This window comes from Corvus moneduloides, chromosome Z (assembly GCF_009650955.1).
Source record: "Corvus moneduloides isolate bCorMon1 chromosome Z, bCorMon1.pri, whole genome shotgun sequence".
Lineage (NCBI taxonomy): Eukaryota > Metazoa > Chordata > Aves > Passeriformes > Corvidae > Corvus > Corvus moneduloides.
In genome coordinates, this window is record NC_045511.1 from 57,955,786 (window position 1) to 57,975,877 (window position 20,092).

At 39.4% G+C, this 20,092-nt stretch overlaps 1 protein-coding gene across 5 annotated transcripts in view; it reads left to right on the top strand.

The window, feature by feature from the left end:
• Window positions 1-4,107: 4,107 nt before the first annotated feature.
• SLC24A2 (solute carrier family 24 member 2) overlaps window positions 4,108-20,092 on the top strand; it is a 115,495-nt gene continuing 99,510 nt past the window's right edge. For 2 of the 5 annotated variants that reach the window (XM_032096231.1, XM_032096236.1), the window contains exons 1-2: window positions 4,108-4,219; window positions 6,146-7,220. In XM_032096231.1, the coding sequence (XP_031952122.1) occupies window positions 6,288-7,220 (933 nt within the window). In that variant the 5' untranslated portion in view covers window positions 4,108-4,219; window positions 6,146-6,287. Of the gene's footprint in view, window positions 4,220-4,295; window positions 4,457-6,145; window positions 7,221-20,092 lie in introns of those variants that run through there. The other 3 variants (XM_032096234.1, XM_032096235.1, XM_032096232.1) reach the window with 3 other exon arrangements.

A 20,092-nucleotide genomic window follows, 5' to 3' on the forward strand; every position in this document is an offset into this window, starting at 1 on the left:
ATCTGGGGGAAGGAGACGGAAGGGCTCCTCACCCACAGCTACCGTCCCTTCAGGACCAAACCTGCTCCAGCAAAGCCTTACCCATGGCTGTAGTCCCTCATGGGGCATACCTGCTCTGCCATGGGCTTCTCCCTCGCTACACGCACTGAGGTGCTCCAGCAGGACCTCATGCATGCTTCAAGGTGTTCTTGCTGCAGCATGGATTTATGCCTGGGCCACAGCCCTCTCAGAGTTGTACCTGCAGTGGTACAAGCATAACATGGCCACAGATACTTCAAGATGTACATACCCTGGCACAGGCATATCCATGGCCACAGACACTTTGGGGTGCCATGCTCATTCCTGTGTATACTTATTCACAGGTTACAGTGCCTTTCAGTTGATTTCACAGTGGAGTTCCAGCCTGCCCAGTAGTGCAGCACAGAATCAGCAGTGATGCCCTGGCCATCTGCCAGCCCAAACGCATCACCACGGCTGTTATCAGAATGTTCCCAGGCCAGCAGAATAACATGATCAGCAGAACAGCCCTATGGCAAGCAGTGAAAGTGAAAAGCAGTCACTAACGAGCACTAGACTCTAATATACAGCTGGGCAAGTGAGCCCCATGGCAAGCACTGGAGCCTGTTGATTAATAGCTAAGCAGCATAATTGCTATAAATTCAATCTAGCACATCCCAATCAAACATTATCTTGCATCCTTTGAGAGTCCCGTTGGGTGACAAAAAAGACTGTTGTGGTTTAACCCCAGCCATCAACTAGGCCCCACACAGCTACTGGCTCACTACCACACATCAGGGTAGTGGGAAGAATCGGAATGATAAAAGTGAGAAAACTCGTTTGCAATAACGATGATTTAAAAAGTAAAGCAGAAGATGCACATGCAAGCAAAGCAAAACAAGGAATTCAATCATCATTTCCCATGGGTAGGAAAGAGCTCGTCCATCTCCAAGAAAGCAGGCCTCCATCATATGTGATGGTGGCTTGGGAACAAAGACAATCACTAAGAGCATTTCTTGTTCCTTCTTCCTAGCTCTATATGCCGAGCATGACACTATATGATCTGGGATATCTCTTGGGTCAATTGGGTTCAGCTGTCTGGCTGTTTTCCCTTCCAGCTCCTTGTGCACCCTCAGCTGTCTTGCTGGTGGAGTGGGGTGAGGAACAATAAAGGCTGTGTAATAAAACCAGTAATAAAGCATCCTTGACTGAACAACACTGTTCCCATCACAAATCCAAAATATAACCCCACAGTGGCTGCTACAAAGAAAATTAACTGTATCTCAGCTGAAACCAGAACTAGTGTTTTAATTTAACTCTATGTTGTCACCTTTTCCATCCTATTTCACTTGTTACAAATTGCAAAGTGTGAAATAATTTTGATATTTCAAATGTCACCTGTTCCCAACTGCAATTAGCATTTAAAAGCTTAACATCCATTTTCATTCAAATATGCCGCCTCTGTAGTCATGGTAACCTCCTCATCAGCTTTATCTTCCAGCTTTAGAAGGTACTGCTGGGGTACTTAGACATGTTTTTATTTAGGGTTTTTCATTTGACTCCCTCCTCCTTCCCTCTCAAGCACAAAAAACACCTCTGTGCTTGCTTTTACCAAGTTGAAGGTTTACAACAGCAAGGAAATAGATAAAATGAAAATACTGTTTAAAAAAAAGAAAAGGTTTTACTTCTTAGAGCTTCCTGAAAATAGGAATTGGTGACGAAGAGTGGCTTACGAATTCAGATGACTCCTCACATATGATGCAGTAAACTACAGATAAGGTATTCAAAACTACATATTCAGCATAAATATAAATAAATATAAATAAAAATGAAAACCTAGTCTATATACAAATGTGTGTGTGTAGAATCCAAATACTTAGCAGAGGTGCCCTCTCTCCTCTCTTTAAAGGACAAATATTGAACCAGCTGTGAGGCAAATATTGTTTCATTCAAATAATTTAATTATTCTGTATTTAACCAGGATATACTCTGGTGTTTAAGTTTGTGGGGGGGGGGGGGGAAAAGGGGATTTCTTTTATTGTTTTTATCCTTCTTTACCAATTTAACAGTGCTGATTTATTTCTCTCCTAATTATTAGGCTGCATTTATATGAGAATGGGTCAGCTGATTCCAAATACTTAAGTCATTGGTAAAGATACCCAACTGTGAGCCACATAATTTTTGTTACAGATATTATTGTCCCTGGCTTGCAACACATATTTATTGTTGGGAGAAAAATCATTGCAAGTACAGAGAAACAGATGGATATTAGAATTCAGATACATGGACTTCTGGGTAGTAAATAATATAGCGATAGGGAATATAATAGCATAATTATAGTGTATTTTCTACATATTCTCCCTGTGGTCATTTGTAAAAGTCACCTGCTTCCACTTTTAATTTAGAAATTGATAGAAATCGGGGTACTACGCACATATCTCCGCCTGCCTCTGGGCCATATGCGAAGCTGTGAAACCATTTTAGGTATTTTTTCAAGTGACCACTTCTCACAGACTGCAAGCCAACAATTCAGCAGTCACAAGATACTGTATAAGCATGCCTACCCTTAATCCCTGTCACCACTGTATAGGAGGCACACGTTGAATGTTTGAGATGTAGCTACTTCATTTAAGACTTGCATACGTGGATACAGAAGTAAATCTGTATTTTAATTAATTCTTATCTATGTGGGGTCTCTAGAAGCACAGTTAAAAGCAATCTCCACATGTCTCCTTGCATCATCTTGAGACTGAACAAACGCAAGTTGTGATAGTCAACAGGCCCCCTCTATCAACTGTCAGCCACTAATGACCACCTCCCAATATGTAACATGAAATAAATGTACACTGCACATGCAGACTCTGGCCTTAAAGAGCACTTTGTGTGTGTGTTACTCAGCTATGGCTCTCACTAGAAACTATTGAAATTTTGGAAATATCTTTGTAACCTTTCACATCTCTTTCATGGCCACATAGTTTCTAAGATGCCTGCTGTACTTTGGTGTATCTGGTTTTGCCATCTCCTAAGCCTTTAGAACTTACAGGTTTCCCATCAATGCCTAGGGCAACCCAAACAGCCCAGAGTTCAAAATGAAGAAGGTAGAAAAAGGAAATTGTAAAAGGTTATTCTTTACCCCAAAGAGACTGAGAGTTCACGTCTTACAGTAGGGTTTTTCAGGATGTGCAAAGGATCTCACTGAAAGCAGAGAAGTGTCACTGAGCTGTTTACCAAACTCTTCCCAGATCTCAACCTCTGTCCTACCCAACCCATCTGAATATCCTTGCTCTTGTCTGGGCTCTGCATTTTTCAAGGACTTCCACATGAAGTTCTTCTGTAACTGCCCCGAACCCATCAGGGTCTTTCTGAGCTGTTGGCCCGCCTACACTGGATTACTTTGGTTTATCCATGGATTACCATGAAGGTTTTTCTAACAATGGCATAGAGGAGGAGTGCAACTGGTATTTCAAAAGAGCATCACCTGTGTACTCTAATTGATCTCCAGCACATGTCGCAGGAAATCAGCTAGGGCAGAGCTGCATTGTAACTGTTTCAATGTACGTGAATTTTGAAGCAATTACTTAATGAAGCCCAGCTTATTGGGGAAATACTAATGTTAAAAGCAGAAGATCAGAATAGTAGGGGACTCTTCTGGCTAAGCAATTCTCACGTTTTCTTGTGTGTTCAGTGCACCTTTATTGTTCTCTGTGGCAACTTTGAAATGTAGTTTGAAGAAATTTCTGTTCAGCAGAAATTAATCATGATGAGTAACTTAATCGTGGATATATCATCTTCTCTAAAATCAAAACCAAAATGAAAGGTCCTTTTCCCGATTTCCCCTCATTTGGCATAAAGGATATTTTGATCAGGAGGCCTCACCTTTTTAAAATAACCCCACTCTTTGAGGCTTATTACCTTTGCTAGGAAGCGCTGGATTTTACCTCGCTTAAACCGCGCCAGCTAACCCAGGACGAAGGGGAAAAGAAAGAATAATAAATTCCTTGCCCCCGTCGCTTGGCCGGTGACCCAACTCCCGTGGGAGCGCGGCGGGCGGGGGCGGGGCCCTGCCTGCCCCGCCTTTGCGGGGCGGATCCCGCTGCCACCGCCCGCCGCAGTCGGTGCCGCGCGGGGCTGAGCGGGGGCCGCCGTCCCTGTCCCCATCCCGCTCGCTCCCGCGCCCCTGCCGAGCGTCCGCGGGCCGGCGCGCAGCGCAGCGCAGCTCCGGGTGAGCGCCGGCGGAGTGCGGGCGGGGGTTGGGCTGCGGCGGTGCGGGGACTCCCATCCGCAGATTCCCGCCCCCATGGGCGGTACTGGCTGCCGAGGGGGGACCGGTGCCCCGAGCCCACCGCCGGTGACTCCGCGGCTCTCCGTGCTTGGGGCTGGACCCGCTCCCCTTTCGGAGGTGGAAAAAGTTTGTGCGGCGTGGGGCGCAGCGCGGCGGAGCGGTGCGAACTTGGGCTGAGTTAGGCGAGGCTCTGCGGCATCTCCGCGGGGGGACGGGGAAGAAGGCGGGGCGGCGGGGGACTGCGCTGCGCTCCATCGGGGTCTGGGGTCCTCCGTGTCGGGAGCGGTCTGGCTGGGCTCTGCCGTGCGAGTGCCAGGGCAGGGGACAGCACGAGCGCTTCTCCTGTATCCCGTTCGCGTAATGGTCAAGGGAGCGCGGACACCGGCCCGTCGCCGCCGGCTGCGCACGGCAGCGGTGGTGTCGTTCCGGTGTATTTCCTGCTAAATGTTTTTGTGGCTGTCCGTCGGGTATTAACTCAGAGGTGGAAAATAAATATCTCTGCTGTGGTACTGTATCTTGCGGATGAAGTATGCCTCTATGACATCTTAGTATGGAAACTGTTTGAAAAAATCAGGAGAAACTGCGAATGACTTAATAACTTCTCGGGAAATAACTGCATGTAATAATAATTATTACATTTTAAATATTATTAACAGCTGTATTCCTGTATTTGAGAATACAAAATCAATTATTCTGCTGAGTGATAGATTGTTTAGAATTCAGCAATCGCTACAAATGACTTGAATAAGAGATGTAACAAAGTATTTTAGGGCAGTAACAGTAATGATCATTAGTAGACTAATGATCAATTTTATTGACAAAGTATCTTTCGTTTCATATAAAATGCAGCTTACTGTGCAAGACACATATGTAACGACCTTCTGCATTACAGATATTCTTCAAATTCCTCAACCAAAGTAACCTGTTATTATCTAGAGGTCTTTTCCTGTGTTAGAAGTGCTGTTAGTCAAGAACGCTCATCTCTGGCATACATGAATAGTCATTCTTGCATAATTCCTTACCATTTCGTTTGTTTTAGGATCAAGTCTTGGGTAAATATAAACTATTTTCTTAAGTATCTGTAAGAGGAACATTTTTAAAAGGTACCACATGGGTACTAAGAAGAACAGGTATTCTTAGTAATATCCTTATAATAACTTATTGCTTAATGCATGTCATAAAACAAAATAAGGGACGGCTGAAAATTTTTGTCTTGGCTCATCCAAGATAGTGTCCTAGGTGTGATCAGAAGCAAGCCAAGTTCTCCCTGTAAAACGGAGTTGATTCTACAGAGGAGCTAAAGAAACTCCCATTTCAATCCTGTTCCAGCAGCAGAGTGTTCCGCTTACACATCAATGACTGTTGCTCTGTGCACGCATAACATTTCAATTAATGCTGCCTCAGCTGTCTAAAGGTCTGATGAGATGCTTGTTAGCACTTTGATTGCTTTTTCTGACACTATTGTTCCTGCATTTGGGATTTGGACATTACATGTTCATAGTGGAAAGTAATTACAGAAGGTAATAATCTTTGGTGTATCCATTAAAATAATAGTTTCTTCATTTTTGTACAACATCTGGAGAGAGCTTTTACCATCCACTAGGATTTTTTTTTTTTTTGTCAGCAACTGAGGAGAGCAGTGGCTCAGAGGCATATGAGAGGCATAAAATGATTATTGGTAAATCGTTATCCACAGGGTTACTGCTTAAACAAACATATAATTGCTGTGTCTGGTGGGATGTGACATGGCTTTATGTTACATATTCTGCTTCAAATTTTAAATGTAACTGAGTCTGTAAAATGCTTTTATAAGTCTCTAATCACTTCCCATTTCACTAATATCAATAATATGTTTGTCCTTTTAAGACGAATGAAGAAAATACATCCTGCGAAGAGTAAAAGTCCTTAGTTCTGGGAAGACTCTTAAAGCACTTCTAACTTCAAAGCTGGAGAAAATTATGAAGAAACAGTCCATCTGACTCCCTCAGCATCTCACACAGAACACAAAATGGCTCTTCAGAAAAAAACTGTTGCTGGTGTCTTGGCAGAGTGGTGTTTGGAGGAACCGCTGTTTGGTTGCAGGCGGCACCAGAATGTTAGGAAAAAACTGAGACTGATACGAGTTGTAGGGCTCCTTGTCAGTGTAGTGGCCATTAGTACTTTCTCACTTTCAATGAGTGCCTTTTTCAAGATGGAACCACATAGCATAGCACTGGTCCACAGCCTAGATAGCCAAAAGCTGGTGCATGGGCACCAAAGAACTCTCTTGGATTTCACAGAACAGAATGAAAATGGCACTCCAGATCCACATGCTTCAATGAAATATGAAGCTGGGCACGACAATCAAACAGATGATCATGCGAAGGGAGAGTACCCCGAGGACCTTTTCTCTCTTAAGGAGAGAAGACAGGGAGCAGTGATCCTCCATATAATTGGAATGATTTACATGTTTATAGCCTTAGCCATAGTCTGTGATGAGTTCTTTGTTCCTTCCTTGACTGTCATCACTGAAAAACTGGCCATTTCTGATGATGTGGCAGGGGCAACCTTCATGGCTGCTGGTGGGTCAGCCCCAGAACTCTTCACTTCTTTGATAGGAGTGTTTATATCCCACAGCAACGTTGGCATTGGAACAATAGTGGGATCTGCCGTGTTCAATATCCTATTCGTTATTGGAATGTGTGCTTTATTTTCTAAAGAGATCTTGAACCTTACTTGGTGGCCACTCTTTCGAGATATGTCCTTTTACATCATTGACTTGATCTTGCTAATCATATTTTTTCTGGATAACTTCATAATGTGGTGGGAAAGCGTAACGCTCCTGACAGCATATTTTTCCTATGTGACTTTCATGAAGTTCAATGTTCAAGTAGAAGAATTGGTGAAGAAATTTTTAAACAGGAACAAGGTTGAGAAGGTAACAACAGATGCTGAAGGAAAGGTTGGTCAATTTTTAGTTGAATTACATGTAATAATGTCCCTGTAAGTGCTGAGTCCTTCTATAGCATAAGGATTCTAATATAGTACAGTAACCAATATAGAAAAGTTCCATGTTTTGCTCAAATGTCTTTTTGTTTAACCAAACTGATATTACTGAAAATGAAAAAAACAAGTAGCCTTCTAGTAAATCAATAGCTTTTAACTCCAGAATGATCCTGATCACATAGAAAGCAAGAAAGAAAATGCAGCAAAAAGACATAAACCTTTACTCAGCATTTTGGCACATTGATGAGGTCTGAGCAATAGCTGCTATTTTTTCCCTAAGACTTTGGATTAAGCAGTGACAATGTCTGGGGAGGATCTTGTGAAAAAAATTGGCTTTTTAAAGACTTTTAATGCACTTTTTTCCCCAGAGAAAGTGCAAATAATTCAGAACAGTATACAAAGGTATCTTTATACATGTTTGTCATCTACTGATGCTGATAATGCAACATGAACTTCCTATTGTAATTAGTGGCAATTACATGAAAAAAACCTCTTGAAAACAGGGACCACAATGGCAAAAGTCACAGGTTCTCTGTTTAAGAAGGATATGCTATTTGCAACTATGCAAACTAATTTTTGTTCACAAGTAGATAATGAAATTTATGCACAGAGGGCTTCGTAGGTCTTCAGCAATTACAATAATCTTTTAAACAGCTTTCTTCTTAAAGCAAGCAATATTTAAGGGACCTATGAAGTTGAGCTGATAAACACTTATGCATGTAGCAGTATGTTGGCTGGAATATCTGGTTTTATATGACATCGGGTATATTCATCTGATAAGGTTTTATTATACAGTAATTATTCAAATTATCAGGGACCTAGCTGCTCACTGTTTAGTTTCTTTTGTTTAGCAGTGGTATATGAAGTGGTTCAGAAGACACACAATCCACCAATATAAGTGCATAGGCACATAAACAGGAGGAGAGAGACATACCAGATCTGGATATTTTAAAAGTCATGACAGATACATTCAGTTTTAGGGCAAGCCACAAGCCACCAAAATTAAAACTCAAAAAACTCTCATTTTTTTCTTTTGGTCTCTAGCCACGTTTAACAGCTGTACACTTACTTGTACTTACTTTCCTTTCTGTTCTTTTCTTTTTCCAAAATCAGCATGCTCATCTTCATCTTTCTCAAAATGCATAATTCGGATTTTGTAAGTAAATGAAAGGAAAGATCAACACCAGCAAAATACTTGCCCTCATTAGCAAAGGGCTTCTTTAACTGCATTAGTTGCTTTCTAAATAATGTGAGATTTCACAGTGTATTATAAGTTCTTTGACAGTTTGTGCTAAAAATATGTAATGTTAGAAAGACTGTGGTATATGAAGCAACCTTAATTTGTCCAAAACCGGACAGAAAATATAAATCTGTAACCGGTATGAAGCAGTTGTCAATATGAAAAGCAACTGGCTTGTGCTGTCCAGGCTACACCATGAGGGAGAATATCTATATATCAAAGTGTCCAATTACTTTCAGCTGGACAGAAGAATAAATCACTTGCAAGCCATATTGAACATTATTTATATTTTAAGTACTCTAAATGGACTTGATTTTGAAAGGATACCTTTAGGACCACTCATTTATTGTTTAACATTTTAGTTACTGAGCATTTGTTTATAATACAGGTACACAGATTTCAGATGGGGGTGAAAAAAATCAGAAATTGGCTACTTTTCCTAAAACCACAAGCTTTGCATCATATATTTCATGAAAATATTTTTCCTGAATTAACTTGAATTTAATTAAAATGACAAAATAATGTATTCAGAAATCATTGAGGGGTGAAGAAAGACGCTCTAATTTTGTTGCAATTTAGCTAATACGTATTTTCTGCTTCCTGGGGAAAATAGCTTCTGAAGGTGTCAGACCATGTTTTTCCTCTGTGAGCCATGCTGTAAAGACATATTTTTGAATATTCCACTGACACTTTGAAATGATAAGTCATTATGAATTATTTTATTCTTAGGTTGAACAGCATTAAGCAGGATGAATGAACTGATTTTTTTATAGCAAGGATGTCACGGATTATGTTTGTTGGATAAAGTCTTAGTGAAGTTCTCTGTTAACTTATTGGCTATTATTAGGTAATTGGTTTTCTTGCTTTTTAAATAAAAAAAAAAGAAAAAAGAAAAACTATTACGTGTAGTCCTATGCCTGATAGAGATGCCTAGGACTTTCAGCTTGAAGTTATGTCTAAAGCAAAGGATAAAATGTTTTTATAGTCTGAGGTCTGGTGCCCAGTAGTGAATGCAATGCACATGAGTGTTTATTTCCTAAACACTGATAGTCTTGGCATTTGGTGGCAAAGAATATTTCATTTCTACAGTGTTAGCTGTTAGCCTAGATTGCTTCCACTCACCAAGAGTGTGTATGTACAATCATATGTATCAAATTAGTATACTAAACACAGAATTTGCAACCTCAGTTGTTTCTGATGGAAACTTTTTCACTCTCTTTTTCCCCATTAAGGCAGAGAATTGCTAGGCAGCTATCTGGAATTGGGTGTGTTAAAGTGTCTTGAAATATTTTAATTTCAGGAGAGTAGAGAAAATTCTCTTTCCTCTAACCAAAACTCCCTATGCCTATCTGTTGTTGATTTTGCTGCTGCCAAACTGGCAAGTATTCTGCTAAAAAAACTTGTGCATCGTATTTATCTTTAAGACTATTGTAATCTGAAAGCAGCTCAACAAATTTGAGAAGTCTAAATAAGGCATCGTAAAGCTGGATAGTTGAAGGGTTAGGTGGCTTATTAGCAAACGAGTACCAAAGTAAAAAGCTGATCAGATGAGAAAGCTCTTGAGATACTAAAATGTGGTTTAATGTTAGTTTCAGTACTTTTATTCTCAGTTGTCTTGAGAGGTTGAAGAAGGTTTTACTTTCTCAAGGGCAGTATTTCCCATGAGAAAAGGCTTTAGATATGAACTTGTTTTTCTGTCTAGCTTTCATTTGCTCTAGGTGTATTCATCAGGTTGCTGGAATATATGTGTATCTCTGTAGATGCCTTTTAGATTCCTATCCCCATTAAAGCACATTTTTTTGTACTAGAAAACTGTGACTATTTCAACTTCTGATCTTATTTTTTTTAGTGTGTTGGCTACTTGTACAAATGTGAATGCAGACAGAGTACTCTATACGAATTTCATTGTGCTCACTGTTTTCTTTCACAAGCTTTCAAACATACACAGTCTGGATTATTAAAGTGTCCAGGTTGAGAAAATCTGCTAACTTTAATTTTTGGAACAATTTTGTGACACTGATGAGAACAGACTACAAGCTTTTTGCATTTAGAGTTCATAGGGTTCATTGGTAAAGTTCTGTTTCAACTGTGGATAGTTCTGTGCCTCTTGTCACCCCCAAGGAAGCCTGATGGCAGTCTGATACTGATGAACTCCAGAGATCACTGTGAAAAGGATGAAAAAAAAAAAAGGAGGATAGATGTAAAAGCAAGACAGCAAAGACATGAAAAGACAAGATAAAAACCAGATGGCTCAGTTCTACAGTGTAGGATGGTATATGGTATATGCAGATCAAGATGGGTCCCTAACAAGTGACATTGAGCCCTGCGAGCTGCCCTGAGCAGGCCCTACAGTAGTAAGTGCCATCCCACTGCTGGATATCCCCAGAATCCCTTCCAACCTATCTTACTCTGTGGCATGATTTTTAGGTTTTATGTAGCTATCCTGCAAAGAACAGATGATTTTTAGGACTGAGGTGGAGATTTTTAGGTTTTATGTAGCTATCCTGCAAAGAACAGATGATTTTTAGGACTGAGGTGGAGACTTTGGTATTAATTTGGCGTCTTCCTCAGCTGAATGAAGGTATTTAAAAACATAAGCCTGAAATTGAGTATAATAGGAAGAGGAAAATAGAAAAAGCTGATGCACAAAGTTCTTAAAAATGAGACTTTTTTTTCACTTTCTGCTAAGATTTCAGTCTATTCTTCATAGTCTGTGTTGGTGAAGATATGTTGAATGTATTAAGTCACGTTAAAATATCACGTGAAACTAGTTTTTAAGTACTTTTTTTCTTTAGTGTCGCATGGAGATCATTGCAGGAATGCTTGAATCTGATCGTTCAGTAAATAATTCAAAACAGTTCTGTTTGGCAACTAGGAGAACAGAATGTGGGTGGCACAGGGATATTGTGCAATGACATCTGTTTCACTGACAGTACCATTTTAGATAAATAGCTTATGGTATATACAAGACAGTTGCAGTTTTTCTACATTTACAGAGAACTGCATTTGGAAAATGAGCTATTTTTACCAACACGGCATAGCTATTATTTTCTTGCCAATTTTGTTGCCTTAAGAAACTTGAGTAGCTTGCGTGTGGTATTTTAAGATCCACATTGATGTCAAGTGTTGCCACGGTGTAGTTAATGGAAGTATTTGCATCCTAAAGGAAATTAACAGTATTTTAGGTACTTCTCTGCTTTGTGGCTGTATTAGCACTGCACATGCACATTCTCTGTTGTAATATCTGATCTGTGTTCAAGGTAAAACACAAATTACCTGCATGTGTACAGGAAAAACTGAAACTCCAGAACAGATCTTTTTCAGGGCTTCTTAATTTTGAATCCACAGACCCAGTAAATGTAGCTCTATCTATAAAATAACCTTTCTTTTCTTGCTACCAAGAAAAGATATTATTTTGGTAGTTTTCATAGTTCATAGTGTTTTACAGTTCTTAGGAAGATTTGACTTTTATTCTACAGACGTTTCTCAGTTGGTCTGCTTGTGCAAGCATGTATGTGAATATAGAGCTATGAGTATGTGGATCTTGAGTATCTATCTCAGCAAGATAGCTGCATTGTTTAAAGTAGGTGTTTGAAATATAAGCCTCAGCACTGACATTGAACCATCTTTTGTTTAGATAAATGTTTGGTTTTGTGTTGTTTTATCTGATTTTATTCTCTCAAAAACTTTCAGTTACTTCTGTGTTAATTTAATGTTTCTCTAGTAGCAGTAACTATGAGTTAATTTGCCTTGAGTTTTTAGCATTGTTGTTTCAATTTGGGACTATTAACTGACATAACCGAAGGCTGATACTTTATATATGGAACCATTAGTACAGTGAAATTGATACTATTTCAGTTTCTTTTAGTACTTCTCAGTAATTTATTGACTTCAAAGCTATGATTATAGTTTTCACCACTGGAGTCCCTTGGTTTCTTATTTATATACTCTGGTAACGAGCAAAAAATGACAGCATGCAAACATAGTGTAGATTAAATGCTCTTAAATCATGGCCATCCACTAAGATGAAGCCCTTGTTAATTATGATGGGAAACGGAAGTCTACAACTGTCCCACCATTAATTAATAGCAAGGGGACAAAATATCCATCAATACCTTTAAAAATAAAAAATTAAAAAGAAGTCAAATGATACATCTTAGGGGCTGAACAAAACCAGCTGTGTTGGCAAATGTTCACCATGCTGTATTTCAGCAGAACTCCAGACATGGTTAAATTTGTTGTTCAAGAAGCTGTACAAAGAGAGGAAAGTCTGGGGATTTTATAAATGTTTTTCCTTCTGTCATCTCAGTTTTGGGTACTGTGGTCCAGATCCTGCGCAGAATGTGAGAGCTACGGGAGACTGTAGGTGGAATTTCAAGACCCAAATCAGTATACCAGACCTCAAAATACCTGCCAGCTTTGGGGTGCTCAATCTCTGAAGGAGCTTTACTTTAAAACAGAAAAGAGATTCAGAAATAATTTTTTTGCTTAGAGGATTGTTCAGAAATGGCAGACCCAGCTGCAGCAGCGTGGTACTGCTTTTCAATCCAACCCATATTCCTCTGCCTTTTCCCCCAAGATAGTTCTCCAGATTTACCTCTCCGATAAATATTTAACAAAATCTAAGGGCTTTTTACAACGTCTTCAAATTTTGGGGATAAGAGTGCTCAACTGTTATGAAATTACACACAGATATCTGCCAAATTACATACATTCACTGCCCATTTTAAGTTGGTGCCACACTCGTCATGTAAAAGTTTTGAGCGGCAAGGCACAGCTGACTCCCCTACTTTCCTGGTCTTGTTTTAAAAATCAGTAGTGACCACTCCACAATAGACATTTTAAAGTGTGGGGGTGTGATATGGGTAATGGAAGCTGCCCTAGGGCAGTGCTTGTTGCAGTGTCAGGGGTGCAACATTTAGAGTGTGTGATGCCCTGAGCGCTGCTGACTTCAGGGTGACCTTGGCCTTTCTGAGTGGTGACACTCCCCAGGCAGCCAGCACTGCACTGCCAGGGCCACAGGCCAAAAAATTAGGTTTGATGAAGTGCTTCTTTCCTGCTAATGATCTGGGGTTTTGTTGGTTTTATTAGCAGGAGTCAGTTTTCCGCTGCCAGCTGAAGAGATGAGAAAACAGGCTCTATTGTGTCTTTTCTCCTCTGATTTTTTCCTCCAAGAATTCATGGATTTTGCTTTTGTAGCTGTGGAATAAGATTATAACCAATTTGAATTTTTTACTGTGTAATGGATAGTGTGTTCACACCAAAGAAAGTCCTACAACAAAAACAATATAGAAATGGAGGTCAGGAAAATTCTTAAAAATAAGGTATGTGCCCATGCTTCTCTTGAAAAGATCTATGTGGGATGAATGCATATTAAAAGTGTTTTACACATGGTGTATAGAACAGATGGGAAGATGTATTGGAGATGAGTGTAAATGAACAGCTGTAAAACCTGTAACTCTTCAGACATTCTATGTAGCAGCCTCTGTTACTGCTTATAAAATAAACTTCAATATAAACAATAAGACTTCCTTATTTCTCCCCAGACACGTACCAAGTTTAGTCTAACCTGCAAGCAGTGGCTAGTGTGATGTTAGTAACTCTATAGAGTAAATGTTGTTTCCTTCACCTTAACCTAGATCAGCCAGGTTCTGTTGTTTTTCAGCCAGCTTTTATTTAAACATCACTTTTTATTGTTTAACTTAATTGCTGCTTCCATTAATCTGTGCAGCAGTAAGTGTGCTATTGGCACAAACTAGAGATTCAAATTATTTCTTGGCACTGACAAGTTTTTTAGAACCTACAATGACAAGATAGACCAAATACTAGGTAATTGTAATAAATCTATCATGCACAGATATGCATCATGAGATATAGGTGGCTTAGAAAAAGAAAGGGGACTGGTTTTGTGGTTTGGTTTTTTTTTTTCTTTAAATTCAAAACCGTTCATTAAGTACTCCTGAAAATCACTATCTTCCGTTATCAGTACAAACCAAATACCTTAATAATACTTAGCTGTGCATTTCAAAATGCTGGAGATTTGGTCTCTCAAGTAGAATGCCTTATAGAATGGTCCTGACATGGTATTGTTCTGAGACAGGCACATATTTTTTAACTATTATTAATTTTCCTAGCCAAGTAATGAGATGATAATCTGGTCTTCCCTAGACTAGGTGCTTAGATAACTGTATGAAATCACAGTTTCTTTCCACAGTAACTCATCATGGGAGAAAGATAAATTCCATTCACAGTATCTGATAAGAAGAATATGATTTGTCATGTATACAATTGTATGTACAGTTAGCATATCATCCTCGCCCAAGCTGTCATTGAGTTGCTGATTATTTATTAAACATAGATGTCCAAGAAGTAATTTAAAAAGTAGCTTACTTCCCTGTATGATCTTGCAATATATCTTCGCTAGTATCAGTCAATGATATATCTGGTAGAAGACAGCACCTTTTTGTATTATAGGACCTAAGTCAAAACAGTACTGTTGATGCTCTGTTTTGCTTCTGGGGAAAATAGTCAGATCAGATGGTTTGTATTTAGTTTGGTTTTGTCATAAATTTGTGTGTTTGAAATTCTTGCAATTGTATTGTTAGAGTGCAGGTCAGTGTCACAGGCAAGCTGAAAATCCTAAGTTAGAGCAGCCTTAGGGCATACTTTTGGCAAGCAAATTACATCTGACAGAAAATACATTGTAGTACATTACCACATATTTCGTTGTTTTGCAGGCAATAGCTGTATCTTTGAGCAAATACAGTAGTTATTTGCTGTCACTGGTGGTTTGTTCATTTACCTGTGTTCTGATCTGAAAAAAGGAAATGAAAAGAAGTTCTGTGTTGGAAAAACAGCCACTGCCTTGCTGGTAATAGAAGTGGGCCTCAGGGCAGGGGAGAGCAATGAGAATTCAGTGTGTTGATCATGTATTTGTTTTTACAGCAGGTGGAGGGTTCAGAGCTCATGTTGTCTCTGAAGCGGCTTTATCTAGCAGTGTAACTACAGCCCGGCCTTAACCACTCACTCACTTGGTGTGATTTTACTGTCCCTGACAGGTACAATTTCATCAGGGCAGCTCAAAGAACAATTACTGCTAAGTTACTGTGTTTTGCACTATTCCGTTACCATTCCATTGTCATCGATATTGTGATTTACATGAACAGCCATAAATAGCTGTGCTGTTGGGTGACTTTCTTCAAGGTGAGTGTGCAAAAACAGGCTTAAAGGTGTGTCTGTGCAATGATATTAAAACAGCTAGAAAGTCCTACACTTAAGAGAATAGATTGGTGCAAAATGTTTTCCTGTATGAGGAAGAATAAAGATAGCAGGGAATTTGTACTACAAACTATGTTGACAAATTAATCAGAATTTTTCCTCAGGAATTAATCCTGCTTTATCACCTCTTAACTGCTTAATGCTGTGAGTCTAGTCTGAAGTCAGCAGTAATACCAGTGACATTTATTGCATAACCAAGTAGTGTAAACTCTTCACCCTCTCACACTGCTGTAAAACAGCTCTAGCTGATATAGATCACTAAGCAAAAGGCATGTCTGCTGTCACAGCCTGTGTTTGGTGACCTTCAGGGCATCATTTGAGACCTGTCTAGTTATATAGACTTTTGCCCAAGGGAGAAGATTGAAGTTTGCAGGGTTTGTAACATTAGAGGATAGCACCACTTTTGGGATTAATCAGATGTTAATTTTGTTGGGTTTTTTTTTTAATTTGTGCTGCAAGCTTTTATCAAACTACTAATTAAAGTCCTTCTATTGCTACCAGGCACAATCAGAAAGTTATCATTTAACTAAAATTCATGGCAATCAAATATTTGAGTGGAAAACTCCCAAATTTTGGAACTCCAAGAATTTCTTTGTCCAGGAGTAGTTAGAAATAATTCATATTATTAGTTACTTACGGATTTTTAAAGTCAACTGAAATAATTTGAAAGTGTCATGCTGTCTTACAGCTAATTTTGTTTCCACATACTTTTATTTAAATATTCCTATTTTCTGCTTTATTCTTAATATTAATTGTATCTATTCACTACACTTTCTCTTCATTTAGAATGTTTCTGGGTAGAAGCGTATTCTGTTTGAGGTCTTTGTCTTGGCTGGATTTTTAAATGCTGCAGTAATATAAATACTATTAAATACTCTGCAAAATTTGAATTAAGAAGTGGTTAGTGTTTCCTCTCTATATTGCAAACCATGGAAAGCTGTTAAGTTCTGAATGAGTTTTTTGGAAGGAGACACAGCAATGCTAGAAGTCACAGACAGAATATCTGAGTCTTCTTTCAAAACCAATGGCAAAATTCCTTTAAAATTTACTCAGAGAATGATCCTGGGACTACACTGCACAGGAATATTGCCATTGCTTTTTGTGTTCCATTTCTGAAATAAAATCACTACTTGCTGCCACTCCGAATCATACTCTGCACATTATGATGAAGTGATTTTGTAACCTTTTGATGGTCTCGTTGTCAGTGTGTACCGGAACCATTTCCCGTTGGTGTGTGCGTGTGTGTAGGCACACCTGTGTGTGTGCGTGTGTGCGCTCTGTCGGTCTGAAAGGTGCTGTGTGCGCCACGCAAGAGGTGAATGAGAAACGGGACAGTTCTCTAGGATGGTCATTTGCATGCTTCCTGCACCATTTCACCTCTCTTCTACCTAGTAACCCTTTTCCATAAGACTCACTCAAATAGTTAAAGTTTTTGATCAGCACATTCCTCATAGGATTTTTCCAGATTAGTTATTCGGAGAAAAATGTCTGTGTTTTCTTCTTAAGTATGGACTCCTTCCAAGCAACAAACAAGTCATTCCTGCCCGAGGCCGAGGACATGAGGTATTGAGCTACTGACATATTTTACTGTACCTAATGTATCACATTAGTGATTCCCTATCCTGTACCTCTACAGAGATAGAAACAGGAAACTGTGCAGTAAGCTGGGGTGAGAATTTATTACTTTCTTCACTTAAAATTTCCTATTAAGTGTAAGTGCTTTTAAGCAAAGGAATAGAAATGTTCCCACACCCGTTCCCTAATGATCTTACAATACATTAGTGCATACATTTGCAAATATATTAGTAATTATTTGCAAATATTAATATTGAAACCCAGTATTTTCAGATATATTAGTATTGAAATTACTTACTGAATTATTTGGATAACTTCCTGTGTCCATTTTTTACTTGCAAACAACACAGTAAGGCTATTTAGAATGTAATATAGTGTATATATATTTATCATTAAAAAAAAGCATGCAGCCTCTTCTTTTTAGGGCCATGGGAAATGAATTTTGATTTATGATCTTGTACATAGACATGTGTGAAGAAGTACAGACTCTGATCTTCAAATAACATCAACAGGCTTAGTAACAGGCTGGACTGAATTGCAAACTCATGCCTTAGCTTTGGATTTAAGGGTCAATATGTGGCTCTCTCTTTCATTTAATTGTCTTAGAAACCTGTGGCTTTCAAGCCATGTAGAACATTGTACAGTGTGCTGTAGGAAAGTTTTATTTCTACTTGCTTGACTGGATTGCTGTATGCGAGAAAAAAGAAAGGTCAACATATTGACGGCAAAATGGTCTTGAGGAAAAGCAAGAAGATGGTGGCATCTGAGAAAAAGGTGGTCAGGCTTGGTGGAAAGAAACCAGACAGCGTACATGAGACTCTCATTTTGCATCATGATGTTTTTGAAGCATCTTGGTAAGCGTATCCTCTTTGACAAAGTTTTAAATGTTAGTAAATTTTCTGCTTAAGAATTCTTTCCATCATTAACACTGATGTCTTTCCTTAAAATATTAGGAGGAATAGTAGGGGAAAAAGTCAAATAGAACTAGAATAAACCCTATATGTGCAGATTTTTGTAATTTCAATAATTATTTTGTTTTCTTCTTTTGTGAGGGAAAGGACTAAACTGAATAAAAGGTAGCTTTGAATTTGATGTCAAGTTTTCCTGTTGATTTTGATGAAAGTGAAATTAAGCCCGAAAGTCAGGACATGGTGAATTATGATCTTGCTGCTTCTCTGATCTCTGTGTGCCACTGTATGATTCCAAGCCTCTGAGCTGCTCTCCTTCCATATTAAATCACCCCTAGCAAACAAGAAAGCAATTTCTTTTGGACTTGTAGCAAGCAGAACAGGCTTTATCAGCTTTCGGTGCCCTTGGACTCAAACTGGAAAAGGGCACTCAGTGTTTCACAGCATAATCTGCCCTGTCATGTGATTAGTTTTTGGATTATTGATAAACATCAAAGTAATTATTGTGTGGGGGCATCATACTGTCTTTTCCAGACCACTACTAGAAACCACTGCTGCTTTCATCTTTTTTAAGGGGTCTATCTCTTGAGGGCAATTGTGGGCATGGAAAAAGTCAGTTAATTCCTTTCTGAAATGTAGGAAAATCTGTTAGCTATTTTGTTAATTAAGTACAGATACAGGAACATTTTTGTGAGTGATAAAGTGAAAGAAAACTTTTCTCTGTGAATAACCTGCTCTTCCTATGGAAAAGTACTCTGCAAAAATACAAAGACTAATTTTCAGATTTAGTTTATCTACATTCAAAATTACCAATGAGAAGCTCAAGATGTAGACAATTGCAGAACCCAGCTCTTGGCCCCAGATTCACCTGGCTTAGCTGTGCTGCCTGACCTATGAATATAGCCTCCTCAGTTTACTTCTGTAATCACTACAGAGAAATGGGCATTTTTATAAGGTCATTGATTCACTGAGGTTGGAAAAAACACTTCAGATTACTGAGTCCAGCTGTTAACCTAACATTGTCAGCTCCATCACTAAACCATGTCCCTAAGCACCACATCTACACGGCTTTCAAATATCTCCAGGGATGATGGAGACTTTCCTGGGCATTCTGTTCCAATGTCTGACCACCTGTTCATTGAAGAAATTTTTCTTAGTACCATGGTGCAACTTGAGGCCATTTCCTATTGGCCTATCCTTTGTTATTTGGGACAATAGAATGACCCCCATCTGGCTACACCCTTGTTTCAGGCTGTTGGAGTGAGTGTAAGGTCATCCTTGAGCCTCTTTTTCTCCAGGCTGAGCACCCCCAATTGCCTCAGCTGCTCCTCACAGGACTTGTGCTCCAGACCCTTCAACAGCTGCGTTGCCCTCCTCTGGACACGCTCCAGCACCTCAGCGTCTGTCCCATAGTGAGTGACAGGCCCAAAACTGAACACAGGATTTGAGGTGTGGCCTTGTAAGTGCAGAGTACAGAGGGATGGTCACTGCCCTGGTCCTGCTGGCCACACTATTGCAGATCCAGGCCAGGATGCCACTGGCCTTCCTGGCCATCTGGGCACAGCTGGCTCATGTTTGACTATCTGTGAATCAATACTCCGCCAATACGATCTTTACTGTAAGGCTTAATCCTCTCCTGACTTGGAACTGGGCAAAAATCTGGGCTATCACCTGCAGCAATAGGTTGGTAAACCTGAAAATCTGTCTCCTGTGCTTTTATTGCAATACCATGAATAATTACCACAGTGCTGCCTTTTCTGAAACCTGGAATTACATCAGGTTGTGTGAGGGTGATAGCCTGATGTCATTTAGCACAAGGTCACCTTT